The 13,930-nt window shown below is 37.8% G+C and overlaps 1 protein-coding gene across 2 annotated transcripts in view; it reads right to left on the minus strand.

Moving 5' to 3' along the window:
• Positions 1 to 218: 218 nt before the first annotated feature.
• The window catches only part of eif1b (eukaryotic translation initiation factor 1B), a 29,032-nt gene continuing 15,320 nt past the window's right edge, over positions 219 to 13,930 (minus strand). For both annotated transcript variants that reach the window (XM_039753178.1, XM_039753179.1), the window contains exons 3-5: positions 12,396 to 12,559; positions 6,060 to 6,161; positions 219 to 2,643 (exon numbers count right to left, since the gene is read on the minus strand). In XM_039753178.1, coding sequence (XP_039609112.1) covers positions 2,599 to 2,643; positions 6,060 to 6,161; positions 12,396 to 12,559 — 311 coding nt within the window. In that variant the 3' untranslated portion in view covers positions 219 to 2,598. The remainder of the gene's footprint in view (positions 2,644 to 6,059; positions 6,162 to 12,395; positions 12,560 to 13,930) is intronic.

Genomic DNA, 13,930 nt, shown 5'->3' on the forward strand with positions numbered 1-13,930 from the left:
AAAACAACAACACACAAATAAAGAGATTGACAAGGAAATCAAAATGCAGGCCTCTTGATCAATGGCAAGATAGTAGCACTAATGACTCATCATGCTGGGACAAAGATCACTGAAAGTAAAAACTAAGGTTTTGACATTCCCCAGTCAAATTTCATATCTAAACCCAATATAGATTCTACGGCAGGTCGTGAAAAAAGCAGTGCATGCTGGAAAAACCATATCATTACCATATTTATTGGGTAGCACTTCATGTATTCTCCTTTCAAGTTTATGCAGTTTCCACATAAAACAGTAAGAACCTTTTCATATCTTAGACAAAGAAACCCAAAACAAAGGGAACCCTCTTCCCTTGGTATGACTCTTCCTAAAAACCCACCCTGACAGAAAGCACCAGAAAATACAATATCCATAGATTTTTAGTGCAGTGCAGACTTAAGGAAGTTGCTATTTTGAATGCTATATACACATTCATTAAGACCCAAAATCATTAAAGTTAATAACATTTTTTAGAGTGGAACAGATAACAAACAAATATACTGTAAAGATCAACTATGAACAATAATGAAACAGACGACTGTTAAGGAAATGAGTTGAAACATAATTCTCAAACTAGCAACTACAAAAATAAAATTGCATTTTACCTAGCAAGGCTAAGACAGGATTAATAATCATGCTCTAAATTAAAATAATGGGAAGGGTTTAAAAATGCTCTTATTCAGAAGAGCAAAATGATGTAACCAAGCTAAATAATTAGACTACCACATGCATATACCATAAGAAAAATGCTGAAAAGGGTCAAGGGGTTGTAGTATCTGTCACTGCTAAGATTATTAGCAACAGAACACAGGAACTAACCTTAAACAGACTGACCATTACATTACACCACATACCCTAAGAGGCCAGTTAAATTCCTGGTTATCCTAATAGACATATCTTTAAGGTGTGGAAAGAAACCAGAGTACCAGAGAAAATGCAAGAAAAATAAGGAGATGGTATAATTTTCACAAAGTTTAAGCCCCAACTAGGAACAGAACACTGTTAAAAACTCAAAATACAAAAAGCTTTTTTGGGTTAGAAGAATTTAAAGTGTCAATTATATTTTCTTAATGCTTAAAGTAAGGTTTATGCTTTGACATCAGAAGGATAAAATCTAAGAAAATAAGAATCACTCATGAAAGATCAGCACAAAACAAAAAAAGAAAATAAATATAAAGTGACTATTGTGAATGCCAAAGCAGTCTACAACATTTGCTGCTCCAAGGTCAAAGACATTTAATGTGGCAAGTATTTTGACTGCTGACTAAATTTTATAGGAATTGAAAAAGGTTTCATGCATGACTAGCATTGTACCGGTATAGAAATTTTATGATTAATAAGCAATTAATTAAAACATGCATATTAATATATTCTTAATTGCAAAGAAGAAAAAAGTAGTAAGGATTGCAATTCAGCAAAGAAACATCTTTCAGATTCAAGTGAAGGTATGAGCAAATTCATAAAACAAATCTGTCTGCAACATAACACAGTAAAAATGCAACCCAGAATCCTCACCTGTTTTTATTGGTAATGTTGCTTATAGAACACATTAATACATTAAAAGTTAGGTTGGACTGGGTGAAAAATAACACTCTTAACTAAAAACATTTCCACTGGAAACGAGCTAAAATGTATTTCTTATGTCACCATCTTATTTTAGGCTGGGAAAATAATCAAAAATTAATTTTTTTTGTAATCATGCAACTGGGAACAAAATCATAATTTCACATGAGTCCTATCACTGCAAATATTAAGGATAAATTAAAAGAATGTGAAAAAAGCAAGTTTAGCAACACCTGTTTATTTGCTACCAGCTTAAATCAAATGTGCAACTTATTGCTGCATGTAACCAATGACGCATATTTAGCTTCATTAATTAAAAGTGAAGTTTGCCAGTAATTACATAAAAATCTCTGTGGATTTGTCTTTTCTATTTATCAGGTTTCAGAACTGCTTACCATTGCAATTGTGTATATAGATGCAGTGAGGTGACATGAAATGTAACAATGTTCCAATGTGACCATTCGGTCTTAACAGTCACTATGATTGAATTTTAAAATATTCAAGTTCAGACAGGAGTTCACCAATGACACCAAGAAAAAAAACATATGAAATTCTTAGTACAGAATTGTCCATCCTCTAGGATTGCTGAGAACAAGCAATCCTAATAGTTAAGGAAATGTGTCAACCTACCTGCTCCTCTTCTTAAAAGCAGTAATGCAAGTTATAATCCAATTCAACCCTGGTGTAAACATGGTTTTTGGGTCAATAAGAATGTTTCCAATTCTGTGAATATAATTATCCTTGTTAACCAGCTAACAATCTGCACTCTCTGCACTTAAGACACAAAGGTACTATTTTCACATGATTGGTACCTGAACTTGCTCTACTAACCCCTTACCTCACTGAATAATTCAATTTCATCCAATCACAATACATTTACATGTGTTCCCAGACTACTTTTGAACAACAAGATGTGTTGCTAAACTTCTTTTTGTTCAGAATATACCAAACAGATCAGTCCTTAGAGTATGAAGTCTCCATAAACCTTCCTTCATTGTTTTAAAATCCATGAACTTTCAGTTGCTCCTCTTTGACAATGCCAACCTAAAAAAAAAAGAAAGAAAATTACTTTGAATTAAGAATTTTAAAATTAACAAATTCACCTTTGGTGTATAGATAAAAACATTTACTAAGTTTAATAAACAATAATGGAAATATATTAACAGTTGAAAAAATTTGCTTAATTAGACAGTAAGACATGTTTCCTGCAACATATTCAGTTCTTCATTGTAAACAAAATCATACAATCTTTTTCAATTGTACAAAATATGGTCAGAAGAATACAAATATGAAATGGCCAAAATAAAAGCCTTTACAGCTAGCTATTTGCCAGTATTTCACTAAAATGGGTCCTCAGTATGACCAACTAGCATAGTATCAGTTAACATAAATACTGCATTCAATGTTTTTAATGCAAAATACTAAAGTGTTATATTGTGATGTGAGATGAATACTATTAAAATATTAAGATATATTTTGTTAAACGCATTGAACCAATGTCATCTATATAGAACTCCAATTCCAAAAAAGTTGGGATGCTGTGAAAGATGTAAATAAAAGCAGAATGGAATAATTTGCAAATCTCTAAAAAACCCAAATTTTATTTAAAACAGAACACAGGAAACATATCAAATGTTTAAATTTAGAAATGTACCACTTTAAGAAAAGGAGCTCATTTTGAATTTGAAAGCAGCAACTCGTCTCAAAAAAGTTGAAACAGGGCCATGCATACCACTGTGTAGTATCACCTCGTTTTAACAATAGTCCGCAATCGTTTGGGAACTTAGGAGACCAGTTGCTGGGCTTTTGGGAGAGGAATGTTGTCCCATTCTTGTCTGAAATAGGATTCTGGCTGCTCAACAATCCTTTGTTTTGTTTTTCATTTTATGATATGCTAAATGTTTTCAACTGGTGAAAGGTCTAGACTGCAGGGAAGGCAAGGTCAGAACATGGACTTTTTTACAGGTTGAGCAAAAATGAAATACCACATTTCTTAAGGTCATTGCGTGAGATAGGATCCCTACCCTAACCTACTTGGCTGCCTCTTTTTAGGCGATCCCTTGTAGTTTTCAGTTGCAACATACCTTGGTCTGGTACACACCATGATTTTGCTGTCGAAATGTTCTTCAAAAAAAATGAATCCATCATCAATATGCTACGGAACACAATGTGCCTTCCGAACACACTTCGGCATTCCTCCTAACAGTGACGTCCCAAATTGGAAAACAATTTTTCAGTGGGTGGCTAGACAGATGGGTAAAACATTGAACAGAAAATCTCTAGGTTGTCCTCTGACTGTACAAATGCCTGAAAACATCCAAGCTCTAAAGGCCTCAATTTTACAGTCTCCTAGACGATCAGTGCACAAACATGCTTCTCCCTTAGGCATTTGCAAAATGTCTTTGAGGAGGATTTTGCATGAGGACATTAATGTCACCTGTTGACTGGCTGCACTCGGGTCCTAATCTGGGATTCTGAGATGGTCTGTCATGTGGTGGGTGCAGCAACCCGCTGTACCATTGCATACTCCTAACCTACATATTAAGACTTCATTAAAGAAATTGTGAACAAACTTTTCCAACTCTTATCCACATGCTCTACAAAAGAGCAATATTTCTCAGCCCAAAGCTTCACTTTCTATATCTTTCTGTGGTGTAGCAGGTCCACAGCTAAAGACAACTGGGCCACTTTTTAAATAATTGACACACTTGCGGCTTAGCGAGCGGGCGTGGTGGTGCGTGGCTGAAGCGGTTCCTGGGGAATTTGTGATGCAGGTATGTCACCTAAGTGCGCATGTGAGAAACCGTCCGCATCCGTAATTGTTCCTGGGTGCTGCTGATTGCCACAGCTGCCACGTCCCCGTTATAAATAGAAACCTGAGGTGGTGTGGATGAAGAGAGGAGAAAAGACAGACAGAGGTTGCAGGAGCAGAAGGAAGCAGGGAGAGGAAAGTCAGTGTGTGAGTGAACAAGCGAGAGCAAGCTCAAGTGCAGCTGAGGAGTGCACCTGGGTGTGTGACTACCACCCGAGGAGCAGTCGGTTGTGGTCGCTCTTGCTGAGCATGCTGAAGAGCAGGAGTGACCGGAAGGAGGATGGCTCGCCGCATAAGGCCAGGGAAGGCAGCGGAAGTCAGGACATGAAAGCCCCAGCGTGACAGCCCTGGTTGCTGGGGAGCCCAAGTCGCAGTTTGGTGAAGCCAACCACAGCCAGGGATCGGTGATGCAAATGAACCAGGAGAAGCAGAAGGTCAGCTGCATGTATGGTGGCTCCCCTGGTGCATAGCCTGGACGGGAGAAGCAGGGGAGTCACCAGAAGCAGAAAGGCACCGGGCTTTGTGTTAAAGGACAGCTTCCAGCCATTGTTTTTAACTCGTTTTTAAAACATGCTTTTTGTATTGGATTTCAACCTCCACTACTTCACTCATTTTATGGATTATTTATTTATTGAAGATTTGAAACACTGCACTATTTATTTGAACACTTGTTTTATTGATTTTTAAATAAAAGCACTTTGCACTTTTGGCACCATACCCTTGCTTCATTGCTGTGCCTCACTGCCAAGCTCATCGGTGACATTACCGAAGGTGCTGGGCTCAGGGCTCCCAGAAGCTGAATGGGAGCATGGAGCGGAACCCGCATCGTCACACTTTCATTTAAGAGGACTGCAAAGGCGCAGGCACAAGACGACATTTGTAATAATCTGTAACAATTGTGATTTTATACAATTGCACTGATTTAAAGAGTGCAGTGAAGTTCACTGGTCAGCTGTTAGTGACACAGTCTTTCCTCACAGAGCATGCGAACAGATGAGGAGATGCCCGTACTTTCACACTTTCTCAGTTACTGTGTACTTATATTAAAAAGCATCAATTTTGAGCAAAACTTTTACTTATGACTTGTACGTAGGCAGCACCTACCTTTCATGTCTGTTCCACATTTTTGTGGAACAAAACCATTAGGGTGCAGGTGGGAGTGGGAAAAATGAGGCCAAATGTGGGAGCTTGCGGGCATGGAATGGAATACTGCAGTAGCAGGCGAGCACGAGCAGCGCAGACCTCTAATGCAAGACAAAAATTCAGTCAACAATTTTCTAAACCACTTATCCAGTTCCGGGTCAAATCAAACTGAAAGCTTTAATTAAGCTTTACAATACTGACAACCATGTTACATGTGAGAAAAAAAAATCCTGATCTAAGTTCCCTAGTGTAAAGGTATCAGTCAAGTCTATAATACTGTTGAATTAAATAACCGACAGAAATCATTACGGCAATTCTAAACTGGCCCAATGCAAGTGAGTGTGGCTACAAGTGGATGACAGCTTCTTATGATGGACTGGCACCCCAAATAGTTATCTTCTATACCCAAAGCTGGCAGAAGAATTCACTGAGCCTAGACAAACAGCAATAATAAAAGTTTTGCTCGCTCTTTTTTGTTGAAACCACCACATAAACAAAGACTTACCTCAAGCAGAAACTGACAAATGTTCTTTCTTTGGTCACCTTGAAGTTGAATAACTTCACCGTATTCAGGGTGTTCAATCACAGTACCATTACAAGCAAATTTCTGCATATAAAACAGTTACAATATGAACAGATCATACTATGCAGACATATCCTTGCTCAAAACAATTGCATAAACAAATAGTGTGTACATATTTTTATTTATTTATTTATTTTTTAAGTAAAATGCAGCTTAAGTAAAACATCAACATTCCAAGTTAAACATATAGTACAGTAAAACCTTGGATTGCGAGTAACTTGGTCTGCGAGTGTTTTGCATGACGAGGTAAAATTTTTAATACATTTTAACTTGATAAAAGAGCGAGGTCTTGCAATACAAGTAGTATGTATACACTTTGTATGCTGAGCGCCATGTGATCACAAATGAGCCGATGGTTTTTCTCCCTCTGCGGGATTGTGGGTAATTGTCTCCCATGCTCTGTTTCAGTCAGTGTGCCTCACTCGTATAGTCAACATCCGTAAGATCGTATACTGTTTACTATAGCATTGTAACCTCGTGTGTGTGTTCTAATGTGAGAATCCCTGTCTTGCACCCCAAAACACAAAGCCGAGTCTCAGTACTTTAGCATAAGCCAGCTTTATTCAGCTTGAAACAGGAATAGCGCGGTTATTTATTGTAGTGGGATCTGCCACTATCCTATACACAGGCACAGCAGTCAGGCAGGGTCGTGGCCAGGTTAGTGGTCAAGTAATGCTGTGCCCTGCATTTATAATGTTCCTTGCATCACCCATCAACGGCAGGCACTTATAGCGTGACTGTGATCTTTTCGAATTCACTTTTGCAGCAAACTGCTACAGCGCTAGGAGCCTGTGGTTGCTTCGGGTCACTCTTTCGCGTGTCATCCCGTTGGGGGGAATCCCAAAAGAGTTTAGAAACCTTACAGTACGTAAAGAATTTTTTTTATTTTGTGTCCAAGTGTAGTGGCTCTTCAGGCAAAAGCAACTGTCATTGGATAGGTTCCTTGTTAAAGTCGCAAAAAATTAAAAAGATTCTAGTGAGCCAACAGATAGTAGCGATTACGTGAGTTATAGTGAAAGTCATCCTGCACAATAACCTTCCTTTCTCTCGTCTTCCTCACACCAGCCATGATTCTTTTTCAAAGGTAAAGGGCAGGTTAATTTGTTTGATGTATTTTTACTTTATATTTTGTATTAATCATTGTTAAATGAATAGTTTTGGGTTGTGGAACTAACAGTTTGAGTTCCATTATTTCTTCTGGGTAAATTCGCTTTGATATACGAGTGCTTTGGATTACAAGCACGTTTCCTGAACGAATTACACTCGCAAACCAAGGCACCACTGTACTTCAAAACATGCAATTAGACCACTGTAATATGGTGAGAAGTTAAGCAAAATGACACCTTTTATTGGCAAGCTTTCAAAGCTACTCAGGCTCCTTCAGGCAATGTTAACTTCTCACCACATCCATAATAGTTAACACTGTACAACACCCTAGTACTACAGACAAACCATTGTAATATGAAATTTCTTCCAAAAAGCTTCAGTGGTACATACTGTATGTTGTAACAGGAAATAAGTAACTATGAATACAGCTGTTAGGATGTGTTGTTATTTAAGAATCTGTTTATCTAATCAGAATCTCTTTATTGCATGTTTAGCTGAATAATGCAGTAAGACATTCTTCTACTAACTTCCAGAGCTCTGTTAAATACAAACTTTGTGCAATAAGGTGTTCATTAATCTCTTTTTAAAGCTCTGAAAAATCACTAATTTGTAGGGATTCGACAGGGGGCAAGTAAAAAAAACTAAGGGTAAATGGTCCTTAGGCATACAGACTTCATCTAAAATATACCCTTATCAACTTGTGGCTTACTGACAATTAGGGGGTCAGGCGGGGGAGTTAGGGATTATGGTTTTACACTCAGTTGTTCTGAAAAAGGAAAGCACAAGCCAAAATATTTACTACTAGCAAAATACCCGCGCTTTGCAGCGGAGAAGTAGTATGTTAAAGAAGTTATGAAAAAGAAAAGGAAATATTTTAAAAATAACGTAACATGATTGTCAATGTAATTGTTTTGTCTCTGTTATGAGTGTTGCTGTCACATTATTTATTTATATATATATATATATATATATATATATATATATATATATATATATATATATATATATATTACACACACACATAAACAGTATATACTGTATATAGCAAAATCCCTGCGCTTCGCAGCGACGAAGAGAATCCTTTTAAACTGAGAGAAAATATACCAATAACTATCTGTTAAGGATCTCTTTGTATACCACGTTGTCAGTTCAGCACTCCAGTTGTAATATGACAAAGCTGCGTGAGCTCACTTTTGAGAATGCATCGTATAGTTGTCCAGGAGAAAAGCAATCTTGCCTGAAATCAATGGCAACCTTTTGTAGAGTCTGTCCCTGAGACTTATTACTTGTCATTGCACAGCAGAGCCTTACTGGAAATTGGAGGCATCTGAATTGAAATGGGAGATCAGAGGGTATAACGGGGATGTGAGGAATACATTGAGTGTGGAGAAACTGCAGAAACAGTGTAAGTATTAACTTGTGGATTTTTCTGTGATTATTTGGTGGCAGCGTGACGAAGTTGCTTCCGCAAGACCGTGTTAGCTGTGGAGCTCAGCTCGGAGCATATTCTTTGCCTACCTTGTCAATTATGTAATGTGTTTTTTGAACAGGTTTGATGCATGGAAGTGATCACTCGTACTGCGTTCAGTCAGTTCACGTGAGCTGTTCTTGTGTGATGTTGCGATGTCCACGGCTTTAATGTTAGCTAAGACCCGGCACTTAAAAGTTTCTCGCTACAGCAATTTTAACTCTGTTACAAAGTGATGCAAAGTCTCGTTTATACCTCGTGTGTTCTAATTAGTCTTGTATCTCGCAAATAAAGTATTCGACGAATGCATGACAAACGGCAGCGGAAGCGTGTCCATAAACTTCATTTAAACTTACTAAGCTTGTATGCCTTTTTCTTCAGCGCTCTTTGGGAGCTCTTCCTTCTTTTCTACATACTGCATTCACAGTCAGTTCACGTGATTACGTGGGAGGCGTGATGATGTGACGCAGCTCCACCCCCCACGGCCATCGAGCTAAAGTCCATTACAGTAAATGGAGAAAAATAGGTTCCAGTTATGACCATTACGCGTAGAATTTCAAAATGAAACCTGCCCAACTTTTGTAAATAAGCTGTAAGGAATGAGCCTGCCAAATTTCAGCCTTCTACCTACACGGGAAGTTGGAGAATTAGTGATGAGTGAGTGAATGAGTGAGTGAGTTAGGGCTTTGCCTTTTATTAGTATAGATTACGGTATAAAACAGGAAGTGCTTTCAAATTATTTCACAAAGGTTGTATTTTTTGCCTGTAAAAAACTACTTCATAATGCGCAAAACCAATGCAGGGCACTGCACAAAGAATCTACATAATACGAGGTGAGACACAAAAATAGCCGGACTGGGCTTGCCTGGAAAACCGTCTAAAGGTTGGCCGGAAGTGAATCATATAACATATACACTCCTTCACTCCTTCTCAAACCGCCAACTGGCTAGGTATATTCTGTGAATAGCCCAGTTAGTATTTGCACAATACAGTAATCCCTCGCTATATCACTCATCTACTTTCGCGGCTTCACTCCATCGCGGATTTTATATGTAAGCATATCTAAATATATAACGCAGATTTTTCGCTGCTTCGCGTGTTCTGCGGACCATGGCTCTTTTTACTTTCTGTACATGCTTCCTCAGTTGGTTTGCCCAGTTGATTTCATACAAGGGACGCTATTGGCGGATGGCTGAGAAGCTAACCAATCAGAGATTGCAGTTAAGTTCCTGTGTGCTGAATGGCTCAGCAACGGAGCGCCGAATTAGACTCCGCGGCTTTAACCAGGAAGTTTCGTCTCGCTCATTCAGCATCAACGTGTTTCGCTGTGTAAAGAGTTAACTTTTGTGCTCTTGTGTGTTTATCTTTGTGCATAGTCAAGCCCTCATTATGGCTCCAAAACGATCTGCTCCTGCTACTGCTTCAGGGGCCGTGCCCAAGCGCCAACGGAAGATGTTAACAACTGCCGAAAAGGTAAATGTTTTGGATATGTTGAAGGAAGGGAAAAGCTACACCGCGTGAGGCTACGATTTAAAAAGTAGGAAAGGAATATAAGATCTACGGCCGCAGTGTCCTTTTAACCAGGGTGCAAAACGAGTTGTAAGTGGATGTAATAAGGCAGTAGTCTGGATGGATTCTGCTTTAGGGATTTGGATTGAAGACTGCCGGAAGAAGAACAACGGCGGTCCTACACAGTCGCCTGAAGAGGCTCATTTAGAACGGTTGTAACGCTCTCCTTTGTTGTGCAGTAAAACTAAACTCATCGTTATCGGACAAGTCATCGTGAGTGAGTAACCATAATTAATTTTCTACTTACAGTACTTAGTACATGTACATATGTTTAGTGTCACTGTACACACATTTACAGCATACAATTTTTCTTGAATTGTATGTATTTATTGCTAGTGGCCTGTCTATCATAATGGCTGTAACATATGTGATATCGGAGACGCTTGATATCTTTAAAATAATATTTAGGTTTTATTGTATATAAACAGTGTGTTTACATACATATTTTCAATGATTCTTACCTAATATCTAAGAAAATACAAAGGGTTTATGTTGTATAACTGTGCGGCGAATATTTATAAACAGTGTGGGAGAGTTTAAAAGGGCTTAAAATATATAAAAATAACCATACAAACATATGGTTTCTACTTCGCGGATTTTCACCAATCGAGGAGGGATTACTGTAATCACTATACGAGTTGCCGCGATAATGTTGGGTGAAGGCAAAAAAAAAAAAACAGCGAATCAACAAATCAAAATTTTCTCTTTTTCTGTAAAGCAGTTTTTGACTGACAAAAACATTCCTGTCCTCGATCATCCTCCCTATTTGCCCGATTTAGCTCCTTGTGATTTTTACTTATTCCTGAAAATCAAAAGTGACCTGAATGGAAGACAAAAATGGCAAATCTGTTGAAGCATCTCAAGCAAGAAGACTTCAAGCACTGTTTCAATCAATGGAAGATACGTATGGAGCGTGTAGAGATCGGGAGGGAGAGTAGTGAGAAAGGCGCTAGATAAATGCAAAGAATTACTATTATGTTTATAGAAGGTGACAATGTTTAGAATGCTGTAATTCATTCCAAAATATATATTTTTACCAATCCGGTTATTTCTGTGTCTCACCTCGAATACACAAAAATGGTTTCTTAATAAGGGAGGAAGAGGACTCTCTCTAAATCCACAGTCTTTAATAATGCTACAGTGTTTCCCATGCCTAACAGCAGTAAAAGGTAATCAGTAAAGATTAATTTTAACTATCAAAAAAGATTAGTGGTAAAATGACTTAAACTTTCAAATACCAGAAATGCAAATCAACTGCACAAGATGTTTTTTGATAAATAATCAATTTTAAAAGGTATGTTACAGTTTCTATGTAATAATTACTGTGGTCGCGCGCGCGTGCGCACGCACACCCAAATGAGAAGCAGATCAATAAAACTACTCAAACGCCACGGCAATAAGTAAATTACAGAATCAAATGGCTACTAATGCCTTATTGCCCTATGCATATGTTACTGTTAAATATACACCACTTTGACAAAATAATACTGAAAGAGGGGAGTCAGTCTCTCTCATCACTAAAGGGGAGACACCAAACTACAATTTACAGAATTATGAAGAGAACTAGTACTTGTACATTTTTACTGTTGACTGGAAGCAGTAGCAAAAACTGTTTACTTGGGAAGTTTGACTAGGCAGAATTTGTTTGGTCTTGACACCTGCTAGTTTTAATTTCTCATTCTAAATTTTATTTAATATGCTCGGTTTATTGTATTTTTGGAAAAGCACTTTGAGTTTCCTTAAACACATACAATGTTTATTATACAAATGAATTTAATCAACAATATAAAATTGAAAATAGAAAAACTTTACACCTACACAAAACAAAGGAAAAATGTAATATTTCAAATGTATAAGCCATATCAAAAATTCTCCCAAAAACACATTACTTAGATATGAAGAGCACTTGCCATCTTCAAGCAAAAGGTGGTGGGAATCAAAACCACCAAAATGAGATACTGCTCATATTGCTGTCACTACATAATTTGAAGCACTGTGATTTATTTAGTTCTTACTTTCACTCACTAAGAAAATCATATACAAGTAAAGCAATAAAAGGCAAACATTGATTAATATGATGATAAAGTATGATATTGGCACACTCGTTTAGGTACCTTTTTAAATGCTTTTACAAGTTTCTTTTTGTCATAGTCATCTGCAATCCCTTGGACTGTAGTAAGCGTCTTTCGGCCGTTTCGCTGTTGAATTCTTATGTGAATATAATCTTCAGTCCCTGCCGGGAGTAAGTCGTCACCCTTAGTTGCATCAGCAAAGGGGTCTTTGAAGGGAAAGCAGAAAAAGATGTAAAACACAACAAGAAAAAATACATTTTTAAAAAGGAAATAAAAATGATAATATTGAGTTAGGAATACAAAAGACGACTGGACTTCTAGAATATAAAAAAAGACATTAGATAGCAGGTAATCTTTCTTACCCAAATGCACAATCAAACTATTTTAGATTTAAAAAAAAAAAAAAACAACATTACTTTAGTTAGAAAATATTTTAATTATAACATCTGTCTGTTACTTATTAAGGAATACAAATATTTTAATATTGAACTCAAACCAGACTTTGAGGCAAACAAATTCGCCTTACTCCATTTTTCCTCCGTTATGAATAGAGGCCAGAGTTATTTAGTACTACTATCACATGTAGCTTCAAATCAGACAACTACAAAGCCAAACACTGATTACTGGCCAAGGCCACTGTGGTGCCATGTACACCTACAAGCAACTTTGTCAGTGAATATGTTGTTTGTCGATTCATATCAGATAGACCCTTCCCTCCCAATTATGCCCCTCCAGGTAACTTATTTTATCTGAGGTCTCCTAGTAGGATTACAGGGTCAGTATGTTACCTTAAAGATGGTTTACCTTTCTGCATTGAGTCTCATTGAGGTAAGTCCTCTTACACTCCAAGGAAAAAACTAGATTTTGCTAACATGATTACATCTGCTGTGGGGATCCCCTGTGAGGCTATTCCAGAGGAGAAGGAAGAACAATTTATCAAGAGGTTTGGTTTCAGAAACAATCCTGTGAATAGAGGCAAGGTTATGTTTAGGCCGCATTTTTCAAAGTTCTGTATGAGTTCTGGCTCCATCCCAGTGGTAATTTTCTAGAAATTTTGAGTTTGTCTCACTCAGACCCCATTATTTGTCTGGAATGGTGCCTCAGCTTCACCAACACTAGAATTACTAAAACCTACGAAAAAACTCGTAAACTCGGCCCACCTTAGATCCGTTCACACCTCTCCACCAGCGACTTTTGTGATGAAAATGTGTGGATAAGCACAAGCAGCCTACTATCCCACAGCATTCAGCTTATTCTCTCAGTCACATTCAAGCTCGCCCCGATCGGACACTGTTTTCAAATAAAGACGTGCTATAACAGAGGTGAACTCATATGCAGATGAGGGTTCTTCATCGGAGAAAGAGAACAGAAGCCCTCCCCGCAAGAAACGTCCATTCATATATAAGAACACCACAGCTGCACCAGGAATAAAAGCAAAAAATACCACCATTTGGATGCAGCAAGAGGTTCGGTGTCATCCTGCCAGTCAGTCTGCCCCACGCCTGTCCTTCAATGAAACAGCACGGCTTACAGAGCTCATCAAGGTATCGTGCAAAGTACAGTTTGTGATTATATTT

Source organism: Polypterus senegalus, chromosome 5 (assembly GCF_016835505.1).
Source record: "Polypterus senegalus isolate Bchr_013 chromosome 5, ASM1683550v1, whole genome shotgun sequence".
In the NCBI taxonomy this organism is placed as follows: domain Eukaryota; kingdom Metazoa; phylum Chordata; class Cladistia; order Polypteriformes; family Polypteridae; genus Polypterus; species Polypterus senegalus.